General features: G+C 36.7%; 1 protein-coding gene across 1 annotated transcript in view; it reads left to right on the top strand.

Annotated features, from left to right (window-relative positions):
* The first annotated feature begins 1,892 nt into the window (after positions 1–1,892).
* LOC149206362 (cysteine-rich receptor-like protein kinase 2) overlaps positions 1,893–26,595 on the top strand; it is a 33,246-nt gene continuing 8,543 nt past the window's right edge. The window contains exons 1-2 of the mRNA XM_089395411.1: positions 1,893–2,900; positions 4,092–4,217. Coding sequence (XP_089251537.1) covers positions 2,096–2,900; positions 4,092–4,217 — 931 coding nt within the window. The 5' untranslated portion in view covers positions 1,893–2,095. The remainder of the gene's footprint in view (positions 2,901–4,091; positions 4,218–26,595) is intronic.

Raw genomic sequence — 26,595 nt, 5'->3', positions numbered from 1 at the left:
AAATGTATTTCTATGCCAATAAAGTTCCAAAATGTGGTGGAATTTGGTGTTGTGGGTGCAACTCAAATGCCAATAAAGTTCCAAAATGTGGTGGAATTTGGTGTTGTGGGTGCAACTCAAACCAGGGTTCATGAGAAAGTCCATAACCATTGCATCCACCTATTCTTTCTCTCAATAGGCTTGCTAAACACCCACACCCACTTCATTTGCTTGCATGTGGCTATAGAGATAGAGAGGGGTGGTACTGAGGTAGGTAGAAGTGGTTGCAACAACATCAATCTCCGGATGAGTGTTGTGCAAAAGGGCCTTTCTGTTCTAGAAAGCTTGAGGGGATGAATAGAACTCTATCATTAGATTAACACATCAAGTGTGGAACATTTTAACCTCCTCGAGGTGTCACAAATAAAGGATGAGATTTTACTCGTTAGGAAATAAAATTCTTGTCTGACTATAATTCCCTCCATTCTACCAAAAATTGTGTAGTTTGATGTACCTTGAATACATAGATCCTTTTGTCGTCCACTCACCTTTGTCATTTATGCATGGGAAAACTCCCTCCATTCTACCAAAAATCATGTAGTTTGGTGTACCTTGAATACGTAGACCATTTTATCATCCACTCACCTTTGTCATCAAATTCTATATGTATGGGAAGGCTATGGAAGGAGTTGTTCGTGCAACACATGGCTACAAACTGGGGAGGAAGGGATGATACTCCTAAAGCTGTCACCATATCAGCCCACTTAGGGATTTCTTTTTTTTTTTTTTTTGGCATCCTAGAGGAACCTAGCAATTCACTTGACATGTAGCTACTAGTAAACCTCTCGGGTCTACGACTTGTCCTCCTATCCATAAGTTGGGTCACAACCTGTGGGATTTGAACCTTGGATCTCTTAGTTTTCTCAGGACTCACGTTACTTCGATCGCCAATTGGGCCGCCCACTAGAACCTCTTAGTGAAATATTTTTATTTTTATTTTAAAAATATAATTAATTTATATTTAGTATAATTATTTATACAACTAGACTCTGCCTATTGATTAAGAGTCACTTGTTGTGTCAAATAAACTTGAATTATAGTTTTTTGGGTATATAATATTAGTTAAAAATATTGTTACATTTTTTTAAAAACATATGTGTTTAACTTATATACAAATTTTTTTCATAAATAATAATAATAATAAAGTTTTAAAATTATATTTTATGTTTTTTTGAAAACGTAAGATTTATCATTAGATATTGCTTATTAACATTCCTCAATCATGTACTTTATATGCTTGTGTTAGTTTATTATCTTTTTCTTTCATCTTATAAGTTGGATACCACATTATTTCTATTCAACCCAATAAAATGATGAATCAATTATAAATCTAATACATGGTATTTATTATTCATCATTTTTTTCTCTCACTAAGATTATCAATAAATATTGTTAATTATTAATTTATTGTTTTTTCTTTTTTTCATCTTATAAAATTAGATACAACCTTATTTCTATTCAACAAATAAAATGGAGAAGATAGTAAATCTATTATTAATTTAATGTATGTCAATTTTTTTTGTGTACTTTAATTAATAGGTAAAATGACTATTGTCTGAATATTTTTGTTTAAAATTTTGTTGAGATTTTAGAAAAACTGAAATTTAAGTGGTCAAAAATCCAATGTATTCAGGTTTTTTTAATGATATTGAATCCATACGTATTAAATCTTATTAATTAATTGCCTTTTTTTTCTCCTTTCTAAATTGCTTTATCCACCATTACTGTTAATTGCCTATTTTTTCGGAATTGAAAGGAAACAGAATCTTTCCCAGATACTTAGAAAATATCATTCAACAGGAATGATGAACGATCTTTCGGAGATGCTTTGATCGCTTCTTGAATTGAGCTTGACTTGCATCGAATATAAAACGAACGAGCTTGACTTGACTTGAATACAGATCGGACACGTATCTATCAGAACCTGTCAAGTTCCTTTCCTCTTTCCCCATTTGCCTGACTTTACACGTTATTCCTCAACCCGCTCTGCTCAGAGATCTCCAAACGGAAAGGACGAGCTCGGAAAAAATGAATCATTTCAGTTACTAATGACAGAATGGCCCCCTCCCATATCAGTAATTGCAGAAGGAATACCATTACATTCACTGCAAAATTTGATATATTTCTCTCTTTATTGCTGTTACTACTAAGATTAACATTAGCTCAGTATGATACTTATAATCGCTCGTTTAGCGAGTGCGGGCAAGACAATATTTTGCATCGAAGTGCTTTGGAGAGGAACCTGAAAGTGGTTCTGAATTCGTTGGTTGAAAATGTTGGGGAGACAGGCTACAATATATCAAGTTATGGAGAGAATGGAGATAAGATCTACGGTCTTGTTCAGTGCAGGGGCGACCTCAATGCCTCTGCTTGTCAGACATGTACTTCACGGGCTGGAGATAGTCTTCGTCAAATCTGTAATGGTACTTCTGGAAGCATTCACCTCGGTCTCTGCTTTCTGAAATATGCCACTCACAGCCCTGATTCAAGTTTAAGTTCATTCGGCAACTTTAGTGGGCTCTGCAATGAAAGTAAATCAGAAAATGCAGGGGGTTTTAGCTGGAGGATTGCCAATCTTTTGACGAGGCTTGTGGAAAAAACTGAGTCCAGTATGGTGGGTTACAGTACACTCAGTGATTATGGGGTTTATTCTCTGGCTGAATGCTGGCGAGACCTTACTGGGAGCCGGTGTAGTCAGTGCCTCAACACTATCTACACACATTTGAATGTATGTTCAGTAGGAACTAACAAGGGAACTGTCCTGAATGGCTACTGCATGATTCAATTTACAGAGCACAAGTTTTACAGTGATCATGTCCCTCTGCTGTCACCCCCAAATGGCCCATCCCCAGAAACAGAAGGTACTATTGTCATTATTTTGTTTGTTTTATTCATGGGGATTTGGAATTTTTTTGTTCAGTAGAAAAAAAAAACCTACTTCTTAGTATTAATATAAAAATAGCACATTATCATGTTTCTCTATCTTCTCCGGGTAGAAATTCTTAGAATATCTTAAATTTGCTATCTGTCTATTCTTTTGACACTGTTCTAATAACATATCTTTATAATCATTACTTCTCTACATTTGTCCAGGAACATAATAAAAACTATTCCATAAAGCATTCTACTTGCTTCGCCAAACATTCAGTAGCATGAAAAAAACCTAAACATAAGACTTTCCACTTGTTTCGCCTAACATCCAGAAACATAAAAAACAAAACATAAAGCAATCCACTTGCTCCGCCATAAGTCTGTCGGAGATTACACAGTTCCAAATTCCTCCCTTGTTTCTATGCGTAATTTATGCTCTCTGTGTTGATCAGATGGCCCCTGCTGGAAAACAGAAAAGAAAATTTTACCTGTAGGTTTCATCATCCCTCTCTTTGACCGCATGTCAGCTGTCCAATTCTGTTCTCTGTAGATAGGATCGAAATGAACTACTTGGAAAGTACTCATAATGACCTACACATCCAGTTTTTGAAAATGGGAAGACTGAAATTTGTGTGGTAGTCTATGATTCCTTTTGTGTCTCCAAAGATCTGTATACTGTCAATCCTTAGCCATTTCGCGGCTATAAGAACTCCCCATAGTGCTAAAGATTCTGCCCTGCTATTAGACCCCTGGCCTCCTTCCCACTAGAAATGATAAAATTTCCTGGCGTTGATGACTATGACCGCCCCACATCCGCATCTCCTCTCTCCTCTCTTTACAGACTTCATCAAAAAAATCCCACCGGGAAGCTACCCCATCTATCTTTGTCCTTTTTGTTCCTTTGTTTCTGATGCTCTGATGCTCGGACCCATTTCCTTATATGGTGTAATTATCTTATAGATGTCGTTCTGAGGCTTTCTCACTTTCTGTTCATAAATTGTTGCGTTCCTACTGCCCCACATGGTCCAGGGTGAAAAAAAAGAATGGAGATTTGAAATTTGAATGAATAATACTTCAAAACAAAGTGATCGCCAAATTATTAATTTCTATTTAACCTACTGTCAAAATTTCAAAATAAATTTATAATTCAATTCAGAAATAAAGATTTTTATTTGCTGCAGGGAAAGGTGGCCCTAAATTGCTGGGATTGAGCATGGGTGGTGCGGTTCTTATAGTGGTGTTGCTCGGGGTGGTTCTAATTTGGAAAAGAGAAGCTATTAAGGCCACTTACAAGAAACAGCTACCAGGTAAGTGAAGTTTCTTTCTTACTTTCCTATAATGAGAGTGTTATTTTTTCAATAATATTTAATCTTTATTTATGTAAAGATAAGCACTTAATGAATTGCAAAGATACTCCAATATGATGTGAATCAGAATTCAACAGTCCATGAATTACAAAGTTACAGTAAAGGTTAGTCAATATTCAAACCCAACATTGAACAATACACTATTCAGTCATCTTAAGATTTTTAGTATTTTAAAACAGTGATCCTTTGAATCCATCTGAAACCTTACAAACCTGATCTTAAAAATGTAAAGTAACCTGGTATGACAAGTTTACTGTAAAGGTCAGTCAATGTTCAAATCCAACAAAACACTGCTCAGTCATCTTAAGATTTTTTGTTCTTAAAACAGGGATCCTTTAGATCCATCTGAAACCATACAAACCTGGTATTGACATGAAAGTAACCTGGTATTACAAATCTACGGTAAAGGAAAGGTTAGTCAATGTTCAAACCCAACAATACATTGCTCAGTCATCTAAAGGTTTTTTGTTTTAAAAACTGTGGTCCGTGGAATCCGTGTGAAACCATACAAACCTGCTATTAACAGCATCTAACATACGAGAAAACTTCGAAAAGATCCAGAAAACCAGTACATGATTCTATGGATTAATCATGACGATAGACTGAAGGATTGGTATTCAAGACTTGGTGTATATATATACACACTTTTGTTTATCTCTGTATATTGTTTATATACACTCTTTTGCATGTCTCTATATCTTGTTTTGTGGTTATTTTACCATATTTAAAATGAGATGATATTTAAAAAATAAAAATTGGTGAATGGCAGTTATAAATTTTAATGATTTTTTTTTTCACATTTCATTTCAATTTTTAATTTTAAATAATTTTAATTATAAAGTTTAGTTTCTTAGTTTAAATTATCTAAATCATACTTTTTCTTACCTTTTCTTCCACTTACTAAAAGAGCAATTAATTTGATGAGGAAACAACTCATTTGATGGGGAAACAACTCAGTCATTCATTTTTTATATATACAAAGACTAAGGCTTCTAGGCACTCATCATACATATTAAAAGACTAGGGCTCTTAGGGTATTGCAGAGCCATTTACAAAAGAAATAGGATAAAATTTATGAGTATACTTCTTTGGTAGCCCACTAAGGATTTGTTACTAAGCTTTTGTACCGAAGTAGGTTTGTTGTTCTTTCATCTCTTAGCATTACAAGTTAATATAAAAATCAAATAGAAGAGAAAAAAAGGCTAAAGGCAAATGACTTGAAACTCTTTCTCTCTTTTCTCATGTTGAATTATGGTGGCAATGCCTTCAATAGCTTTGACAACTTGAAATCTAACATAGCTTGAGTGGGTCTTGAGTTCTTGAGTTTGAGAAGGAATTCTTGCCTAAGTGTCAACTACAATGGGATATCCCATGTTGAAGAGTCTAAACATCTAAGAGCTTGTTTTTGTAGTAAAAAGTTATGACAAACCAACCCTACATGCCCCCACATTTTGTGTGATGCCATCATGTGGGAGAAAGGGTGGAGAGGATGGAGGGAGGTGTATTCACCCCCTCATGCCTTTGCGTTGTGCATAATCCATATTTTGCAAGATTTGTTAGCAAATGAAAAGGGAAAGAAAAGAAAATAAAGCATGTGAAGAGGGATTAATGTATAAGCCACCACGAAATCCATAATTACTTCCCTATTTCCACATTGAATCCACATAAAAAATGACATTGATGTACATGTGTGGTTGACAACAAGAATATGCTCACCAAAATTTGGAGGGAAACCTATTTCCACATTAATTCCACATTAGGAATGACATTGACATACATGTGTGACTACCAACAAGAAAGTGTTTACAAAAATTTGAAGAGTAGTCCAAAATTGTGAAGAAAATATGATAATGAATTGGAAAGAAACCAAACCACCCATAACTAACTCTTGAAGGAAAAATACATGAAAGGAAGAAATTGAATCACTAAAGGAGTTGCATCAAAGACTCATGAGTAAGAAAATTGTAGAGATGTACATACACAAAACTAGAAGGAAATTTAAAGGTTTGTAAGTGGAAAGAGTAAAGAGAGAAAACATATATGGATAACTTCAAGACACTATATGAGAATTCAAAGGATTCCTACAAAGTTATTCAGGTTAACAAATTAATTTCCATGTGTGAAAATAAAAATGATTGTAAGCCACGTACCTATTGTAAATCAATATCATATTGGAGTGTTATTGCTCATGAGTGTTTCCATAAATTAAAAAAATAAATCGTATTGTTTAGAATTTTATTTGTGTGACTGAACTTTTGTTCTCTGTATTTGTTTTCATCAAGTATAGAGGAATGCAAATACATAGCTAAGCAAACCGAGAATCCTTAGTGAGTCATAATGAGCAATTTTGATTTTTCCACTAGAATATAGATCAATTTGGTATAATAGAAGTTTGTTTTAATTCCTAATACAAAATTAAATGGTGAAGACAAAACTTCTCTATTCGTTGGGTGGAGAGCCATTTTGTAGGACTATCATGCAATATAGCTCCAAGAATTAGACATGATAAATGAACATGAGATCAAACATTGTGAATCAAGTCTTTAGAAGATGTAATCATGCATGGAAGGTGTTGTACCCTACTCTTCTTTCCTTTTCTGCTTCATATAACAAAGGGGTTGAGGTGCAAAGCATAGCATAGTTTGGAGCCATTTTTAGAGTGGAAGAAGAACTCAAAGACCACATTAGACTCACTCAATCAGAAAGTGCTCTGGAAGAGCTTTCGAACGATATAAATAAGTATGAAAATGGCCTCCTAGATCATAAGATAATGGCAGTCAAAGTCAAGCTCATAAAAGTCAAAATCTCAGAGACCCTGCGACCTCAGAATCTTGTAACTAATGAGAAAATCAATTTCAAAATTCTCTAGGAACTAGGGACCAGTGATTCATCAACTGTTAGAGCAAGAGTCGTCTACTGACAGAAACCTATAACAGAAATTGGAGGCCCAGACCCTGCGGCCATAGAACCTCGTAACCTTTGGTTAGATGAATTTTCGAAGGCGCCAAGATTGGACCATTTACAGATAAATTTATCACACAACAAAGGATCGGGGAGCCTTCTCTCTCTCCTCTGACTGGACATGTTGCAACATGTCATTAGGTAAAGGTGACATTACCAACCACCCACTAGGAGGTGGACATGTGGCTTGTCGTTTTGAAGTTTCTAGGTACCCAAAGGGATCATATAAGGATGACACTTGGACCAATCATAGTTTGATACATGGAGTGTTTGATATCAGCATGACATCATCCCAATTGCATGTCCCCGGAGGGTTGGAAACTCGCAACAATTTCCAATTATATTTCAAAAGGAGTTGGGATTCCGAGGACCAGGGGACTAGAGCATTAGGGCATCTGAGTTCCAGCTCAATAATGAGGATGATCATAATTTAAACAAAAAGCAACAAATTATAGATATAACCATACAAACAGAGATGCAGTGGAAATAAAACTTCATTTCATTAATATCAAAGAACTAAAATATGCTTACATACAGAATGGAAATAAACTAGCTCGGGTGATGGTAGCTTACCTCTGAGAAGAGATGTGGCAACTACATGCCTATGGACTATATTCCAATGAGGCTTGAAGGCCTATTTATTATTGAGAAACAATAGAAAACCCTAAACATCCAAAAACTTAACCCTAGGAGATGAAACACCAAACTATGAACCTTGTTGGGGTAAGTTGGTACATCAAATTCCCAGGGTTGTAACTTTGTCATACGATCCCCATTTGATTCACATGATACCTTATTAGAAAGATATATCTGAGGACTACAACTGCTGACAGCGAATACTGAGTTTAAAACTTATATTCACCACTGGTGATTTTCCCAAAAACATCGTTTAGGACCTCAAAATGACTCCGGAAGTTCAGGACTCGAAAAATTGCCAAAAATAGTAAATTGTGCTACAATTAAGGAAATTGAAAAACTAAAAGAAACAATGGTGGGGTTCCAAGTGGAGTAGATGGGTGACCACCAATATCCACCTGGATCATTCCTTCCCCCTTAGGAAGCAATGGTCCCCATTGCGTTGAGTTCCTCCATGAGATGAGGAAACTTCTGTTGAACTTGGTCCCTCGTTAGCCACTTGCCCTGGTGAAGGAGTTGGCCTCCTTTGACAACTCGATATACATTAGGGGAATTTTGAGGTCTAAAATGGGCCTCCTAACAAAAATTTACAACCCAAATAAAATTTATAAGAACCAATAGGATTCAAGATGATGATGTCAAACATGGGGGATGATTCACCATTCTTGGAGTAAAAAAGTAAAAATATTAAAAAATAATAAAATAATAAAACTATTTTTTCTACTCGTATTTTTTACTTATCTCCCTAATGTTTTACTCAAACTTCGAGCGGGAGTACTCATTGGATGCAAAATTTAATTCCTCATCCAAGGAGTACGATGTTGCATACTTTCAATGGACCTTGCTACAAGAGAAACGAGAAATACATGAAAAATGTGATTGCAATCACGTTTTTCATGTATTTCTCACTTTTCGTGTAGCAGGGTCCATTGAAAGTATGTAACATGGGTACTCCTTGGATGAGGAATCAAAATTTTCATCCAACGACTGTTTCCACTCAAAATTTGAGTAAACCCATAGGGAGATAAGTTGAAAATACGAGTTGAAAAAATAGTTTTTTCTTTTTTTCGCTCTAAAATTTGATGATGTAATCTAATATTATTTTATTATTTCCACTATTATTTTATAATTTCCTTAGGAGGCCCATTTTAGACCTAAAAACTCCCCTAATGGTTGGATATTTTACTATCGGGTGTTCCTGATTTGTGTGTCCATGATCTGATCAGTTGTGTCTTGATCTGATCAGTTGTGTCTTGTTCCACACAGTCTAGGTTTAACTCTGTTGGTGTGAGTTGTTCTCCAATGTCGGATGTGTCCCACAATAGTGTAAAGTAGGGTCGAAGCTAGTCCACATTGAACACTAGGTGTAGACCAAGAAATGGTGGAATACTAAGCTCGAAGGAGTTGTTCCCTACTGCCTTGGTGATGGTGTATGACCCATATCAGAGTGGGCAAAGCTTGCGATGGGGCCCAGTGAGGCGCTCCTTTTGGAAATGTAGCCAAACTTTGTCGCTCACATGGAATTTGTCTGGCACCTAATTTTGATCATGCCATTGCTTGTACTTAGCATTGGTTCTGTCCAATATGTCATGGACTTGTTGGTAGATGTGTTGAATGTGCCCAACGAAGTTTTTGCCTTCTCAACTTCGGACTAGACATGAGACAAATCTACCTGAATAGCTACAAATGGTATGGCCACATCAATGGGACATATTGGATGAAATCCCAAGCACACTTGAAAAGGGTGTGGTGAGTCGAGCTGTGGAGAGCCTCGTTATAGTTGTGCTAAACATAGGGGAGGCTCTCATCCCATGTGCATGGATGATTTGAGTTGTACATGCGCAAAATCTGTACAATCATCTTGTTGACGACCTCTGTCAGGCCATCAGTTCGGGGATGGAAAGTTGTGGACTTAGTGAGCTTGGTGTCCAACATCGACCAGAGACTGGATCAAAATGTATTAAGGAACCTGTTGTCCCAATCTGAGATGTTATACTATGGGATCCCAAAGTGCATCCACACTCATTCAAAGAAGAGTTTAACAGTGACTTCTGCTGTGATATTCTTCTTACAGGCCTCCATAATGGCCACCTTCGATAATCTGTCGACGACCACAAAAACATAGTCGTTTCCATTCTTAGTAGAAGGAAGGATTGACATGTAATCCATGGAGATGGATTCCCAAGGTCGCCTAGGGGTAAGCAACAAAGTATAGAGGCCTTGCTTCTTGATGGTCGGTTTGGAAATGACACAGGCAGTGCAGGATCTGATGTACTTCCCAACATCCTGTCGAAGATTCGACCAATAAAAATACTTCTGTAGTACTGCCACTATTTTCTCGACCCCGAAATTCCCAATGACCCGAATGTAGTGCGCTTCCCAAATCATCTTGGAATACTCACTTGAAGGAACAAAAAGGTGTCCCAGGTGACATAACAGTGCATCTTGGAGGTGAAAATCGGGAACTTGCTGACCCTCCAAGAGCGTTTGGTATGTGTGGCTGAATTCTGGGTCGCTTTTGTAGAGAAGTGGCCAATCAAAAGTCTCATTCCCACAGGAGTTGAGAATGGTGGTTAACACCATGATCGAGGGTTGGCTGAGGCAGTCTACAACATTATTGGCGCTACCCTTCTTGTACTTGATATTCAAATGGAATTGTTGCAGGTATGTGGACTAATTATGATGGCGATAATTCTATAGCTTCCCTTACGCTTGTATGAACTGCAGGGGTCGGTGGTCTATGTGGATGATCGTTTCCTTCCCCAAAATGTAATGCTTCCATTGTCAGCATGACTACACAATGGAATACATCTCTTTTTCATAAGTGGGATAATTTTGGACTATGTCTGAAAGTGTCTCACTGTGATATGCCATTGGATGCCCCTGTTGAGTAAGGACTGCCCCAATAGCACAATTAGAGGCATCTGTTTCGATCTCAAACGGTTGTTGCAAGTATGATAATGTGAGCACTAGTGCAGAGTAGAGACGATGTTCCAACTCTTCGAATGCCTTTTGTTGATATTCAAACCAAAAATAATTTTTCTTTCGCTCTTCCCTTGGTGTTTTGACTCAAGGGCCAGTGATATGAGAGAACCCCAACACGAACCTATGGTAGAAATTGGCAAGACCTAGAAAGCTACAGAGCTTTGTCAGAGTGGTTGGGGCTGGCCAATCCCGAATGACTTGGACTTGGTTGGATCCACATGCACCCCCCGTTCATCAATAATGTATCCCAGATACTGAACCTGGGTCACGCCAAAAGTGCACTTCTCCAAATTGGCACACAACTTGTGTTGTCGCAGTGTTTGGAGAACCTCTCGGATGTGGTGGAGGTACTCTTCCCAAATTTGGCTAAATATCGAGATGTCATCCAAGTATACTGCTACAAATGAGTTGGTGAATGTCCACAATATGTCATCCATCAGCCTCCTGAAGGTTGTAGGAGCATTCGTCAACCCAAAAGGCATAACCAGCCATTCGAAAATTCCCTCCTTGGCTTTGAAGGTAGTCTTCCACACATCAGAGGGTTTGATTGGTACCTGGTGATATCTGGACTTCAAGTCAATCTTACTGAAATATTTTTCCCCCTTGAGTTAGTCTAGAAGGTCGTCAATTCGTGGGATCAGGTACCTATTCCAAGTAGTGATCTTGTTTAGTGCCCGGTAGTCAATACAAAGTCTCCAAGTACCATCCTTCTTCTGTACCAACATGATCTAGCTCCCACAGGGTGATGAATCTTCCTCTTGATTTCATCATTCTTTAGAACATAGTGCCGATAGATTGGTCCATTGGGAAATGACTCACCTGGGGTCAGATCGATGGAGTGCTTGACTTGACAGTGAAGAGGCACTGCTCTAGGGGAGGTGAATATGTCCTCGTACTCCTCCATGACCTTGTCCATTTGTTGTTGTCGTGCGGAGGGGCCTTGTCTAGAGGTCGTGGCCACCGTATTCTTCTTTCCCTAAGGGCGTATCATTAGGAAAACAAATTTCCCAGTTTTGGAAATGAGCTTAGTGCATTGTTTTGCAGTAACCAAAGAGATTGTGGTAGGCAGTGCTACCTCCAGTATCCTATACAACTTATTTCCCAAGGTAATAATAACAGCGCGAGGCCTTGACTCATACATAGCATGTCGCTTCCACAAGTATGGTTGGCTTAATAATACATCACAAACATCAAGAGGAGCAACGTCACATAATACCTCATCCGTGAAGGGCTTGATGCTGTATCAAAGGTGACATTGCTGACTGACGCAGAGATCCTGTCCTTGGTAAAGCCACTTGATGGTGTACAGTTGTGGGTGTTCTGTGGTTGCTAAACCCAGCCGCTTCACAACCTCTGCTGAAATGAGGTTATTTTGGATCCCGTTGTCGACAACGTAGCGGGGAACCCTTTACCCACATCTGGGAGTGGAAGAGGCACTCTTCCTCCTATGGATCTTCAGGTTCTTCCTTCTATGATCGTTGTGGTGGAAACGACGACATTGGGATTCAAATCAATAATCTGCTTCCATTTGTCATTCCCCTTGTTGGATTCTGACTTAGAGTTGGAACATGCATTTGATTCAAAAACTTTCAGCTCAGCCACCAGTGACTGCTTGGCTCGACACTCACTTGTGTTGTGAGTGGAGCTATTATGGAACTCACACCACTTTCCCGTGTCCTTCTTTAGCTTCGCGGTGTTGTTCATTTCTTACGGCTTTGGTGGGTTGTCTGGGGATGCCCTGCCTTGGCTTTGTCCATTGTTCTGTGGGTTGGGGGGCACCTTTCCCTTGCTTCAGATTCGCAAATCCAAATTCTTCCTTTTTCTATTTAAGTTTTTGCTTGATCTTGATAGTGTATCGGTTCGTCGTGCCGAGTGAGGTGATGTATAGGAACTCCATCTCATCCTAGATGTACTAGTGTAGGCAGCCATGGTACTTGAGTACCAAATGTTTCTTAGAATCCTTGATACCCAACTTCGTGCGAAGGGTATGAAAAACATTGGTAAACTTCAGCACGCCTTGGTCCCTTCCCTGCCACAACGTGGTCCACTTTATCTATTTATCCTCATAGCCCTTGACAGGGTAGTATTACTCCTTGATGGTGTCCCAGAACAAATTCCAAATGGGTGTTTCTAAAAATAGTGAGGGTGTACATTCATCCTTTTGCTCACAGTAGGCTTCCCACCAATCCTTGACGTGGGGGGCATCTTTGAGAAGAGAAAAAGTAATCTTTTCCTGACTGGAAAATTCATGAACAGAAAAAATGTCCTTCTAGTAGATTTAACCATTTATCTACGGTGTCTGCATCTATTTGGCCCTGAAATATGGGAATGCCAAAGTTTACTTGTACCTTAAAAGTTGTGGCACCTCTAAAGTGGCTGTTGGATGTGGATGTGCCATCGGTGGGAAATTGTTGAAGGATTTGGGCAAAGTTATCCATCATTGTGTTCCTTTGTTTCTCGAGGGCCTCCTTGAGCAATATTTTGATAGGATCTCTTGCTCCCTCATCTTTCTTTTCTTCCCCCATGGGTAGTCATCAGGTTTTGCGAGGCTAACCTTGCAAAGTTTCAACCAGATTGAGCCCTAACTCCTTATACCCCATTGGGGACATGCAAAGAAGGATCGAGAAAGAGCAGACCACTCTAATACCATTGGTCTAAATTTAAACAAGAACGCAACAAATTACAAATATAACCATACACATAGAGATGCAGTGAAAATAAAACTTCATTTAAATAATATCAAAGAATTGAAATATGCTTACATACGGAATGGAAATAAACTAGCTTGCGCGATTGTAGCTTATCTCTGAGAAGAGACGTGGTAGCTACATGCCTCTGAACTGTGTTCCAATGAGGTTTGAAGGCCTATTTATTATTGAGAAACATTGGAAAACCCTAAACATCCAAAAACCTAACCCTAGGAGATGAAACACCAAACTATGGGCCCTATTAGGGTAAGTTGGTATATCAACTTCTCGGGGTTGTAACTTTGGGATACGATCTTCATTTGACGAACATGATACCTCGTTAGAAATACCTATCTGATGACTAAAATTTTTGTCAACAAATATTGAGTTAAAAAATTTTAATAGCCACCAGTGGTTTTCCTAAAAAATATCATTTAGGGCCTAAAAATAGCTCTAGAAGTTCAGGATTCAAAAATATACTGAAAATAGTAAACTATGCCACAATTAAGGAAAGTGAAAAACTGGAAGAAACAGTGGTGGGGGTCCAAGTGGAATTGTCAGATGGCAACCAATATCCACCTGGATCAGAGGAAGCATTAGAAAACACCATTTCTGACCCACAAGATCTGCGAAGTGGCAGTGGGTCCTCCCCCCACTTTCCAAATGTATATGGTTAAGTAACAACCACCAATAGAGAAGATCATCGTCCATCTTGAGGCGACCTCACCTGGGAGAAGCTCAGTAGGGTAAACAAGTGTGAAAATTAAGTCGACGCTTTCTCTTGGAAATTCAAAGTCAATAAAGTGGATAACAAAAATCAACCGTTGTGATTAATTTCGAGGGGTTGAGCCTTGACTCCAAGTTCGCTCATGCACCATGACAGAGGAGGTAAAATGGGTCCACCACCTATTGGGTTGATCCAATGACCATGTCAATAGTTGATACCACTATTAGGTGAGCATGGCAAGCGAACACGAGACTATTTGATACATAACCCTCCTCCCTTGGCCTCTACCCAATCCAATTCTGCCACATGTCTCCCCCATGCCACCTCTTCCCTTTTCTTGTGTAAAATAATCTGCAAGCCAACCATTGCACCTCACACACTAAACATTGTAATTTAAACTTGCCTATTTTAAATTGTTTTGTCTCTAAGTCGTGCCATCTGTTTGTAGCTATCTCCACTTGACTGTCTGCCAATTGGTGTAAGGACCTTCACGCACCCTCAGTGTCCATTTTACTCCACTTACTAGGTGATTCACAGTATCCTGATCCTTGCACAATTTATTATCATGATCAAATTGAAAAAGATCTCGTCAAAAACCCCAAAAAAGAAAAACCAAAACCCTCGAGCCACACCAAACCCTTTATGGAAACCGAGGGGGGAATTCACGATTTCTCCTACCCTCTAAACCTATCCGACCTTCGATTTGACTTCTATGGATGCTATTTGGACAAGGAAGACACATTCTGAGTCATCATGATAGGATTGAGGTGTACCCTTTCCTAGAATTCACATTGTTGCTCATGGCCATGTCCGTTAAAGAGAAAAAATTGTTGTATTTTATCCATTGGGAAGAAAATTTTGGAAGTCACCCCTGAATTGATACACAATGCCTTCCTTTAACTGAAATCCCAAAATTTGGATAAGCTTGTAGAGACCATGCTCTTATGTGATTACATTGGAGATTTGGCTGGAGAGAAACAAGTCTTTCACCAACTAATCCTAGCCCCAAATGCAGAATTGCCTGCCAACTCATAAAACCTTCCTATTTCTTTGTTTTAACAGTCTGTGTAGCCCATCCTCTCTATTATATTATGGCTATTTTGTGAGGATGAGATAACATATGTCTCGAAAGCATCCTTAGGGCTTTTACATAAGATTATGATGCTAGACATTGTCCTTGACATTCCCTCTTTTGTGGTTGAAGACATCAAGTTCGGTGCGAGCGATACTATTTAGCTTCCTCCTTAAGTCATTACTCCATCTTTATTTAGTTGTTCCTTTACACTCATGTGGAATAATTTGTGTACCTAGGCCTCAACATTATATACACCCATAATAAAAGGAAATATATGGTTGTCTGGGACAGTTCTCTGAAAAAGGAACCCAACAATGAAGGGTTTTCACACTTTCTCTCTACTTTCATGGTCATTGCTTATAAAATTATCAACAAAGTCTCCCCTCCTTAAGTATTACCCCAACCTAGGAGCATTCATTAGCTCAACAAAGATGCTAGGTTGTGTGAGTGGTATTTGTTTGAAGACTACACCGAAATCAAAATATACACGTCTGAATTGCCTCCTTACCGGTTTCTTGTATTTTATGCCCATGAGAATTTTTGCCTTGGAGTTCATTAGGTAGAGCCTAAACATAGATCAAATCCATTTTTTCCCTACCAAAAAGGGATATATGTTTAAGCTTCCCATGACTGTAGGCCCCTTTGTTATGAACTCTAGACAAACTTTCTAATAGGTGGAACTTATGTTGAAGGAGTTGAACTTTGAAATTGGAGAGGTGTGGAGTTATGATCCTCATGGTATTATTTATAGTTGGAAGAAAGAGATTAATGCCTCGGCCTATGAACATGAATCTAAACCAGAGTTATAATGGAAGGCTAATCTTGATTCATGGCCCATTTATACAGAGATGGAGATAGAAACACCAAGCACAAAGGAACAACCTCAGAAAAGCAGTATTGATGAGGCAGGTGACACTGAGATGGAGGATGCATCCTTGACCAAGAAGGTGAAGCTTTAGGAGCATACAAAGGAGGAGGTTGAGGTAATATTGACAAAGAAGAGCCTAAACTAACCAAGCTTCCAAGTGCAACTAGAGGATCCCCAACAAGCTATCACCTCCAGCTCAACTGAGGCATCAATTTTGGGTTCAATTGGAAGCACAACAATCGCCAGACCTAAATGGGAGGAAGGGGATTGTTGGTACCATCCCATGACCTCCTTTTTCCTCCTAAAACATATCATTTGCTTACCTCTTTCCGTCATACATCTCTTAGATCCCTTGAAATTGATTAGTTAATAGTACTATAGTTATTAAAATGCATTAAAATTGATTTAGGAGTTTTATGTTAAAGAATTAGGGGTTTTTGATAAAATGACTACAGGAAGTCACAACATCTTGTAATTGGTTTATTGTTTGACATATGGCATGACAGCTAAGCTAGAGCGAAGGGTAGGGATGAAAAGTAGAATGTCCAAGCATGGACGAATACCTATCCTACAGCAGAACCGACCCTCCTGCATGTGCGGTCAACGACGGTCAAAACAAGCATGTTGGCGACAAAGGCAGCAAGAACATAGCATTCTAAATTGATTTAGTTTTGTTCCTTTTTGAAATCAGTTTAGAATAGAAACATTTTAAAAAGTTATGACATGATAAAAGCGGCAACAACCGCTTAATGAATGTACATTCCAAATGTATGCGGTGTTAGTTTTTTTTAGCAAGACATATGTAAACACAGTTCTGTGTTGGAAATTAGTTTTTATCATTGTATCGTTATCGAAACAGAGCTTTGGTTGAAACGTAATACGAAAAACTCAGTTGGAGTCACGATTTCATATTGATTCTATAATTGGTTGATCACAGTCCAGTATACCTTTGAAAATGCGGACAGGCTCTGCGTTGAACTGGTATACTGTCATTTCTTTTTATTTGCAACTTAGGGTATTAAATGATATGCACAGCAATTAGAATTGGTTTTTGATTTCACTAGAATGTGTATGAGTGATGTTTATGATAGTGCTTGAACAGTTCATCACTGAGATCGTGAATCGTATCCTGTAAGGGATTCGATCCTTTGTTGTCTTTTAAAGCAATGTCATGATCTCTGTTATCATTTTAAAGTATACTTATGATTTCAGTATGTCTTTATTTTTCATGAATATTAGTTGAATGCTGAGTATTTGCTGAACAGGGGTTTTATGCACAGTGTCTCCGTAAGGAGATTGAAATCTTTCTTTAAAGTGATACACAGTGTTTTAATTTGGTAGATGAATTGAATGACAGTGTTTTAATTAGGTAGATGAACTGAGTGACCTAAGTGTTTGGGTGATAGGTAACACACCTCAATCTTCCGTAAAGAAGTCATGTAACCTACCATCATAACCACTTAGCTAATAATCCTTTATGTCTATATATTATAGACGCATGCCTCTAAGTTTACGCATCCTGGTCGATAATAAATATAGCTTAATATAGCACCCTAGATAGGACACTACAGGGATCTAACAAAGGAGAGGAACAAGAAGTTATGGGAGGAAATTTCATCATAGATGGCCTCTCATTCGGTGCCATATCATACCAGGCCCTTGGCTGCCATGGACCTAGAAAGAAATCATATGAATTTTTCTCTGTATCACCCTTCAGTGCAGTCCCTCCCCTCTCGGCCACAGTTCAGAATAATGGACTTATCTCTAGACATGACTAGTGTCCCCTTACAGGATAAAATCAATTTACATAGGCATGCATGGCAGATGATATATAGTGAGTTAAGTAAGGGAGCCTTGACCATCAACAAGGCCGAGAATTTGTTGGAGAAAGTAGCTACTAAGGTAAAGTAGGAGAAGGCCAACGCAAGAGCCCTCCATATCCAAAATGAAGGTTAAAAAGAACATATTATCAAATTGGGGGTGGATCCAAGTGATAAGAATTCCATAGATGCTATTATCAAAGGTTCACAATCAGAAATACAGTCACTAAGGCAACAACTTAAAATGTCTGTTGCAGAGCATGTACAAACCAAGGAATTGGCATAGGTTGAAAATGAGAATGAAATCTTGGCCAAGGAGTTGATTGAGAGGAATAATGAGGTGGTAGCACTCAAGCTAAAGGTAGTTGAGTTGCAATATGATATTGATTCCCATAAATGCATTGCGTTTGTGTCGGATAACCCACAGGACCCCACTGGGTAGTTAACCAAGGCCCTTACAGAGCCGCAACTATTAGCGCGAGATTAAAAAGATACAGATTGACATGGACAACACCAAGCACACACTGGAAAATAATGAGAAACAACTCAAGTCGACCTAGGCAAGTTTGGATCAAATTAATAATAAGTATCAGGTGGCACAAGACGAGATTAAAGCACTGAAGAATAATTTGAAGAGCAACATGGCCCTCGTCAAAGCTAGGTAGGTAATATGGGATGATATCATCTTTGGAATAAATAAAATATGGGAACACCTAAAATTAGTTGCAGAACAGAAATCTACAGTGAAAACCACTAAATTCTCTATCATGTCAACCAAAGAGGAGAATGCAAGGAATGCCAACACTGTTGAGAATTTTATCAGGCTCCTTAATGAGAAATCACCTAATGAATTGAGGGGAATAGATATTGTTGATAGGATAGGTGTAATAATAAAAGTTTCCAAAATTATCCATAATAATAAAGCGAGGGATAGGGCCAAAATGCATGTGAGTGAGTTGGAAAAGTTAGTTGCAACATTTAACTCTAATTTTGACCAAAGGACTAGAGAAGGTTTACCTAGTTGTTGGGATTTCCAAGGACATCTACCACCAAGGGAGAAGTATGAGCAATTGTTAGTTGAGGCCAAGAGCAAGGTGGACTCATCACATGAGAAGACTGCCACCCTCAAGGGCAACATCATAGTGAACTATTTGCAGAGAGACTTATAGTTGTTGTGGCTTATGAAGACCTTGTTCATGGCTGGACCAAATTACATTGATCTCACAAATTTAAGTATGGTTTACAATACCCTTATGCACACTCCCCTACCAAATCCAGTTTCATGGAAAAGATGTGACCAACTGGTTAACCCACTGCGAGTACAAGTAGTGGAGCATGGGTCCACTTCGAAGGATCAAGTGAGCCTGTAGTGAAGATCGTTTTTGATTTGGAATCATGACATATCTTTTTCATTTTGGGAAATTTTACAAATATTTGATTTTCAAGAAAGAATCAAGTTTGTTATGTAATAATTAGGACAATTAGGCCATTGGCACACTTGGATAGCTGATTAGTTTAGATAGGTGTCAGACTTCAAGGTATTTTTGTAAATATTTTTTTTAGGACTCTCCTTATAAAATGGAATAGGAACTCATTTGTAGGGGTTTAATTTTCTATTATGGAGGTTGTAATATCCTACAAGTTTTGCAAGTTCTGAGGCTTTATGATATGTATGCTATTTTGGAAGATTAATGAAGAAGATTTTGTTGATTCCAAGAACTGATATGTGGAGCATTTGTTCTTGTCTTTCTTTATCATTTTCATATGTGCTTCTTTCCTCTTAGAAATCGTGTAATTGTAGCTATTGGAACTCAATCTTGTATGTCAAATTTATTTGTGTCATGCTATGGAAAATGGTACTTGTAGATGTGAGATTGAAAGACTTAAAATGCACTCCATGGTTTTTGATTTCATTTCCTTGGTCTATACATAATTCTACTGAAGTTCAGTTCCATGATTCTATATCTAGTCCTCTGCACCATATTTCTTTCTTTTATCTCTTCCCTCACCTATACTACAATACCTAAAGAGACTTCACTATCGGTGTCTAGGCGACCATGGTTGAACTTTAATTCTTTGGAATGAAATATCGTCAATGTATGTAATGTGGCTGGGCTTTGAGTAGGATTATTGAACCCTATTTTAATCATTTTACATTTAAATCTTGAGCAACAATGATTCATCTTCGTGAGACTCTAAGAGGTCCTAGGCACTGACCCTTCTCTTCAACCCAGGGGTTGTCTCTAGGAGCGACAATAAAAAGTGTTGTAGAGATGTTGTGGGAAACGGTTCATGGAATAGTAGGTAAAGGTAGAGGCACAAATTCAAAATACCTAATGTAGAGCAGTAAGAATAGGCTAGGGAATCCTAAATATGGATCACATTAATATATTTTGAGGACAATATGACTACTAGACCTCCAAAAATCCATTAAGATTCTATGCTAACGCTAACACCAAAATTAGAGATGGAAAAAATGACCTTGAAAGATTAAGTAATTTCCTAAGGTGACTAGAATCTTACTTCATCTATTATGGGTTGAATGCTACACGTAAAAAATGTTTCTCTCAATTAAATATGGAAGGATATGCACTTCTTAGATGGTGGGAAATATCTATCAAGAAAGGAATTTTAGCAAGTAGAATTAGATAGTTGATATGAAGTGTTCAATACTCTTATTAAAGGTAAACTCTATCTCGTGGGTTATGAATTAGATGATGAGTTCAAGTGGCATTACTTGAGATAGTGACAAGGACAAGAAGTTCATGATTGTACAATTGAGTTAAAAACTAAGTGTATTCAACCACAACCACAAGGAAGTTGTCATTTTCAAGGTTAAGGGTTTTGATGAGGCTTATAACAAGGCTATGTATATATAGCCTAAGCATGGTAAGTAGCAAGTGGATGCATCCAACACATGAAAATTAGATGGCAATAAGACCTAACAATAGAAGGGGAAGAAATAACAAGTTAGGGTTAAAATTTCCATGCAACATAACTAAAGGAACTAAAATGTAAATTATTAAAATAATGGTCATGTTAAGAAGAACTACTAGGAATTGCACCAAAAATCATCTCTAAGAAAAATGTTGGCATAAGGTTTCCTAGAATTTCATTCTACAAAAATGGAAGGGAAGGAGATTGCTAGGCCATTTGATGTTGATGATAGAGTATAAATGTTCATACAACCAAAATTTAGCAATAGTGTCTAAGATAAATTCATTTCCTCTACATATATTGTGAAAAGAAAAATATTACGAGGGAGAAGTAGTTCCATATGAAGATGCAAATCATGAAGAATGTTATGATAATAATTTTTATTCATGTATCTAAATGAATGTGATTTATGAATCCTTGGTTCAATAATGGAGATTCATTTCCATGATACATCTCAAACCATATCCATTGTGATGGTTATGGAAGGATATTGAGCTTTAAATCACTTGTTAGCACAAGTTCAATTTTTATATTTCAAGTCAATTCATTGATGAGTTGGACAATGACATTATTCATTTGGATGTTGTGTGGTTTTCAGCGGTACCTTATATTTATGGGATATAGACATTATTTTCATAAGAAGTGACATCACATGAATGTCACTTAAGGAACATAAAACTTACCTAACTAACATCTCCAATTGCAAGAAGAGTAACTCTTTTATTTTATTGATTAATCCAAGGGGCTAATTAATGGAAAAAATATATCTATGATGCTGATAGTAAACCCTCAAAAGGATAATTACGTAGAGAAATAACATGTCAAAGATAATAACATAACAAAAGTAGGATTTACATAAATTTTTGAGATGCTATGAATTAATTTTCACAAAATCAAAGTGATCTCCTCCAAATACGCTAATTGAGCACGAGATATAATTACGACAAGACTGCAACTTTCCCTAACCTCGGTTTATACCAAAACTCTGTGGTGGAGAGTGAGGAGATATATATATATTTCAAACTTCAAGGGTGATGACCAACATCCCATATATATATATATATATATATATATTCATGAATGGTGTGGTTTCAATTTTTTTTTTTTTTTTTGGAGAAATGGAATTAAGAGACTTTGCTCTTATATTGGAGAATACACACACTTTAATTATTGACACAATTTTCCATGAGAAATGGCAAAAGTTCCATATGGTTAAGGAATGAGATAAATAAGGGGAGTTTGTGAAAAATTCAAAAAAACAAAGCTTTTATAATTTTTATCTTTTATTTTTATTTTTTATAACTTCATGAATGAATGTTTTTCAAACATTTTTTACTAAGTGACCGTGCTAATTGAAGCTAGCATGTTCCATGTGGACCCTTATGGTGTTGGTGCTAAAGAAGGATTAAATATGGAATATGTGTGTTGAATTTTGTACAATGTAATGGGTATCACTATTTTTTCCCCTTTAATACTAGAAATTCTACTTGAAACTCTAATTCAACACTAATCATTCACAACTATGGGTATAAAAGGAATAGTGTATAAGAATCAAGCCATAATTCATAGAAATTAAAACACATAACTAAGTTAAATAACAATAGACCTAAAAACACATTGATTCTGAAATATCAATACATGTATCTTTTAGCTAGCTATAATCCAAATATTGAGCTACCATTGCTCGCGATCCCTTGAGCCAAACCTTCAACCAATTGGTGTTGAATTCACACCTAACGGTTGATTTTCGAACCAACTAATGCAACTAGCTTCACAAGTGTTTTCCTTGAGAAGGGTTCAAGCTCAATGGGGCATGGAAATCACAAAGTCATGGAAAATCTCATGAACCCCACCCACTATACTCAAGAATAAATTGAATATTCTCACAACAATTCAACCTAGGTGTTTTGGATAATATCTTGAACATTTACTGCCTTTAAGTCTAGTGGGATTATGGAATGCAAGGATATTTGCTCCGCCTTTAGTTGGTGACTGCAACTATGATATTAGTGGAACCCCACTCAAACAAGGATCTTACTACCACCATAAACTAGTGATTGTAGCCAAATATGTAGTAGTGTCTTGCAATTTGGGCCAAAAGGAAAATATTACAAGGCACTAGGTGCATAGACATCCTAATTGTGACATGATCCCTTCCCCTAGGTGCATTTCCTCTTAATTGTTTCACTTGCATAAAATTGGTAAATACAACACATCCATGTATACACATATACAACAACGTCATCATAAAAAAATCATAACATCTGGGTAATCCATATCATTGATGAGTCAAAGAATAAAAAAAATATTTAAGAAACATCGTGGAATCCCAAGGGCTCCCTAAAGACACAACCGCTAAAGTTATGGGCTAATGTTTTCTAGGTAAACATATAATATTAAAACATCATATATGATTTTTGAAGAATTCTTCGGCGAAAATCACATGGAGAAATTTTTGTCGACGTGTTTCGAACCAACCAGTGTGGTTCATCGTCAGGACAAGTTGAATGAACAGGACTAATATTTTTATTTAACAGTTCAATATTAATATATTTGAAATTATTTATTTATTTTTAATTTACTTATTATAATTTTACCTATTATAGTATACATTTCTAACAGATTTGAATTAATGTAAGTTTATTAATATATTTAAAATTAATTTTTTATAATTAATTCATTTTATGATTAATTTATTCTATAACTAAAATTTCTGTTATATAAATAAAATAAAATAAATAATATTAATTAATATAATGGTCAAACTAGCCGTTATCAGGCCAAATCGAGCTATGGTCTTTCTAGTAATCTGAGTCATTGGATATTCTGCCCGGTCTATTTAAAGTGCATAGGAAAAATCTGCTCATTCAACTTGTCCTAACGATGAACCACACTGGTTGGTTTGAAACGCGTCAACAAAAATTTCTCCATGTGATTTTCGTCGAAGAATTCTTCAAAAATTTGATATGGATCACAGAAGTCTCAATTCAACATCATATATGACATGACATAAGGACATATTTTCAAGCCACACTATCATCATCAATCAATATGACTAGGTGTTAAGAGTTAATGTCGACATCCATAAGCCACATAAATGTCTAGGTCCAAGAATTAATTATAAGAGTATATTAAATCTAAAACAACATAGAACAAAATATAGCATCATGGTTTTCACAATCCTACCCCACTAGTAAGGGCTATGATCTAGTGCCATGCCATGATCAAATATGTGAGGGTAAAGTTTCTTTATTTATGAGTCTAAATCCTATTTTCATCATATCCTAAGTAGTGTTACCAATGGATCTTAACCCAATTTATTATTTAGTTTTGTAAATGTTATTTCTCACTATCGATAATTACTAGTGGCTCAATGAGAAACTCTATGGATTCCTTCATCTTTGTAGAATCAATGTCCAACACATGACTAGGGCCATACACATCTTTCTTAAGTAAATGTACATAAAATACATTATGAAATCACACTTGTGATGTTAAAGTTAATTTCTAACCTACAACACCCTTTTGTGATATGATCTCAACAAATTTCGTAATATGTACGTGTGAATTTCCTCCATTTTCTTAAATGTAATGCAATTCTATTATGCTTAACGATAAGGAACACCTTTTCCCCCACCTTGAAAATTTTCTCTATCCTTCTCTTGCATGTATAATTATTTTGTTGACCATAGGTACTCTTTAGATTCTATTGAACTTGCTTTACTATTCTTTTCATTCCCTCTAGAGTATCCTATTCAACAATAACTACACTTCCAAATTATCCTAACTCATAGGAGAGTTGTACTTTCATCCACATAGGAATTAAAATTGACTCTTCTTGATAGAGCGTCGATAATTATTATTGTAAGAAAACTCTATCATAGGTATACAATCTTCCTAACTCCCAAGTTGATTCATTACATACATTCTAAGCATGTCTTCCAAAGTTTAATTGACTATTTTTGTATGTCCTCTTGAGTCCCATATTTGGATAGTAGGTTGTGTTGAAACTAAACTTAGTATGGAAATCATGAAATAGGCTCTATCAAAATCCAGAGGTGAACTTTGAATCACAATAAACCACACCATGTAGCCTCACTAATTCTTTGATGAAGATGCCCAATTGATCGTCATTACTAGAATGAAATGGAATATCTTTGTTAATCAATCAACCATTAATAGTATGGAGTCATTACCATTACAGGTGTTGGGTAATCTTTTGATGAAATCCATAGATATTTCTCCTCATTTCTATGATGGCATGCCCAAGGCATTCAAATTTCTAGTGCGATGTTGATGTTCCACTTTTATCTATTGACATTCTAAGAATCAAGCTACAAATGTGGCTGTATTTGAATTTAATCCTAGTCATTACTACATCTTCTTTATACTTTGATATGTCCTTTAATACATTGTGAATTCAAAATATGACACTACCTCATGGAATGCTAACCTCCTTAGAGTCCGTTTGGTTGGGCACATAAATATTGTCTTTCCATTGCAACACATCATCTTCAACAATCTAATAATTATAATATTTCCTAACTTATATTTTCTTCCCAATCATTTCTTTGTAATAATGCTTATTTTTTTTACTCATGCCACTTATCTCCCTTTGATCATATTATGATGATTTCTCTCAAGTATAACTAGGATCGAGATATTGCGTCTATATGCCATCTCCATCTCAAAGATGTAGGTTTTACCCTGTACAAATAATTGCTACAAAAAGATTCTTAATAAAATAGAAAATATGCAATGGAAAAAACACTTATTAAGATGGATATTTTTCCCTGGGAACCCAAACTAGGAACACTAGAAATATTTTTCAATATAAATTATCTTTATAGTATTACATTACCATATATATATATATATATATATATATATATTAAATTTATTTACCTTGAATTAGAATGCAATTGTTGTTTATTAATTGGAACTACAAAACTATGGGATAAACCACCATATGCTACAAAACTGCTAAAAGTGAAAATAGTGTGCCGAAAACAAAAGAAAAATGCAAAATACCACTTTTTAATATATATTTATTTTAGCTTTACCTCCTCTACACTCCCCACAAATAGGTGGTGGGGGGGGGAGGGTTTGCCTCCTTTGTGATCCCCCCACTACACCTGACATAATGTACAACGCCTAGGGGTAGTTGTGCAAAGAATATAACACACCTCAAAAATTATTTCAATTGTTCTTTTCTTTGCACACAAGGGGTTGTAGGAGTACAAGATCAACAATTTCATTGTTTCTCTACACCATTAAAACTTCTCAATGCTCACTGATTTTGTTAATAGATCCACAACATTGCTAGAAGTGTTTACCTTCACCAACAACACCATGTTTTTTTCAATTATCTATCACAGAGTGATATTGAACATCAATATGTTTTTTCTGAGAATGATATGGTAGGTTCCTTACTAGGGATATTGCACTTTTACTATCACAATATATCCTTATAGATCCCTATTCTAACCCAATAAATGAACACAATCTCTAAAACCATATTTCTTCATTGCTTGCATGAGTGGCTTCCATGTATTCAACCTTAGTACTTGAGAATGTTGCTACAGGTTGTCTCTTTCTCATCCAACAAATCACTCCTCTAAA

Source organism: Pinus tabuliformis, chromosome 1_2, assembly GCF_031772625.1.
Source record: "Pinus tabuliformis cultivar Carrire ecotype Pingquan chromosome 1_2, CPIR1, whole genome shotgun sequence".
Lineage (NCBI taxonomy): Eukaryota > Viridiplantae > Streptophyta > Pinopsida > Pinales > Pinaceae > Pinus > Pinus tabuliformis.
The sequence above is the reverse complement of the archived record's forward strand: the minus strand, read 5'-3'. Positions and strand labels throughout refer to the sequence as shown.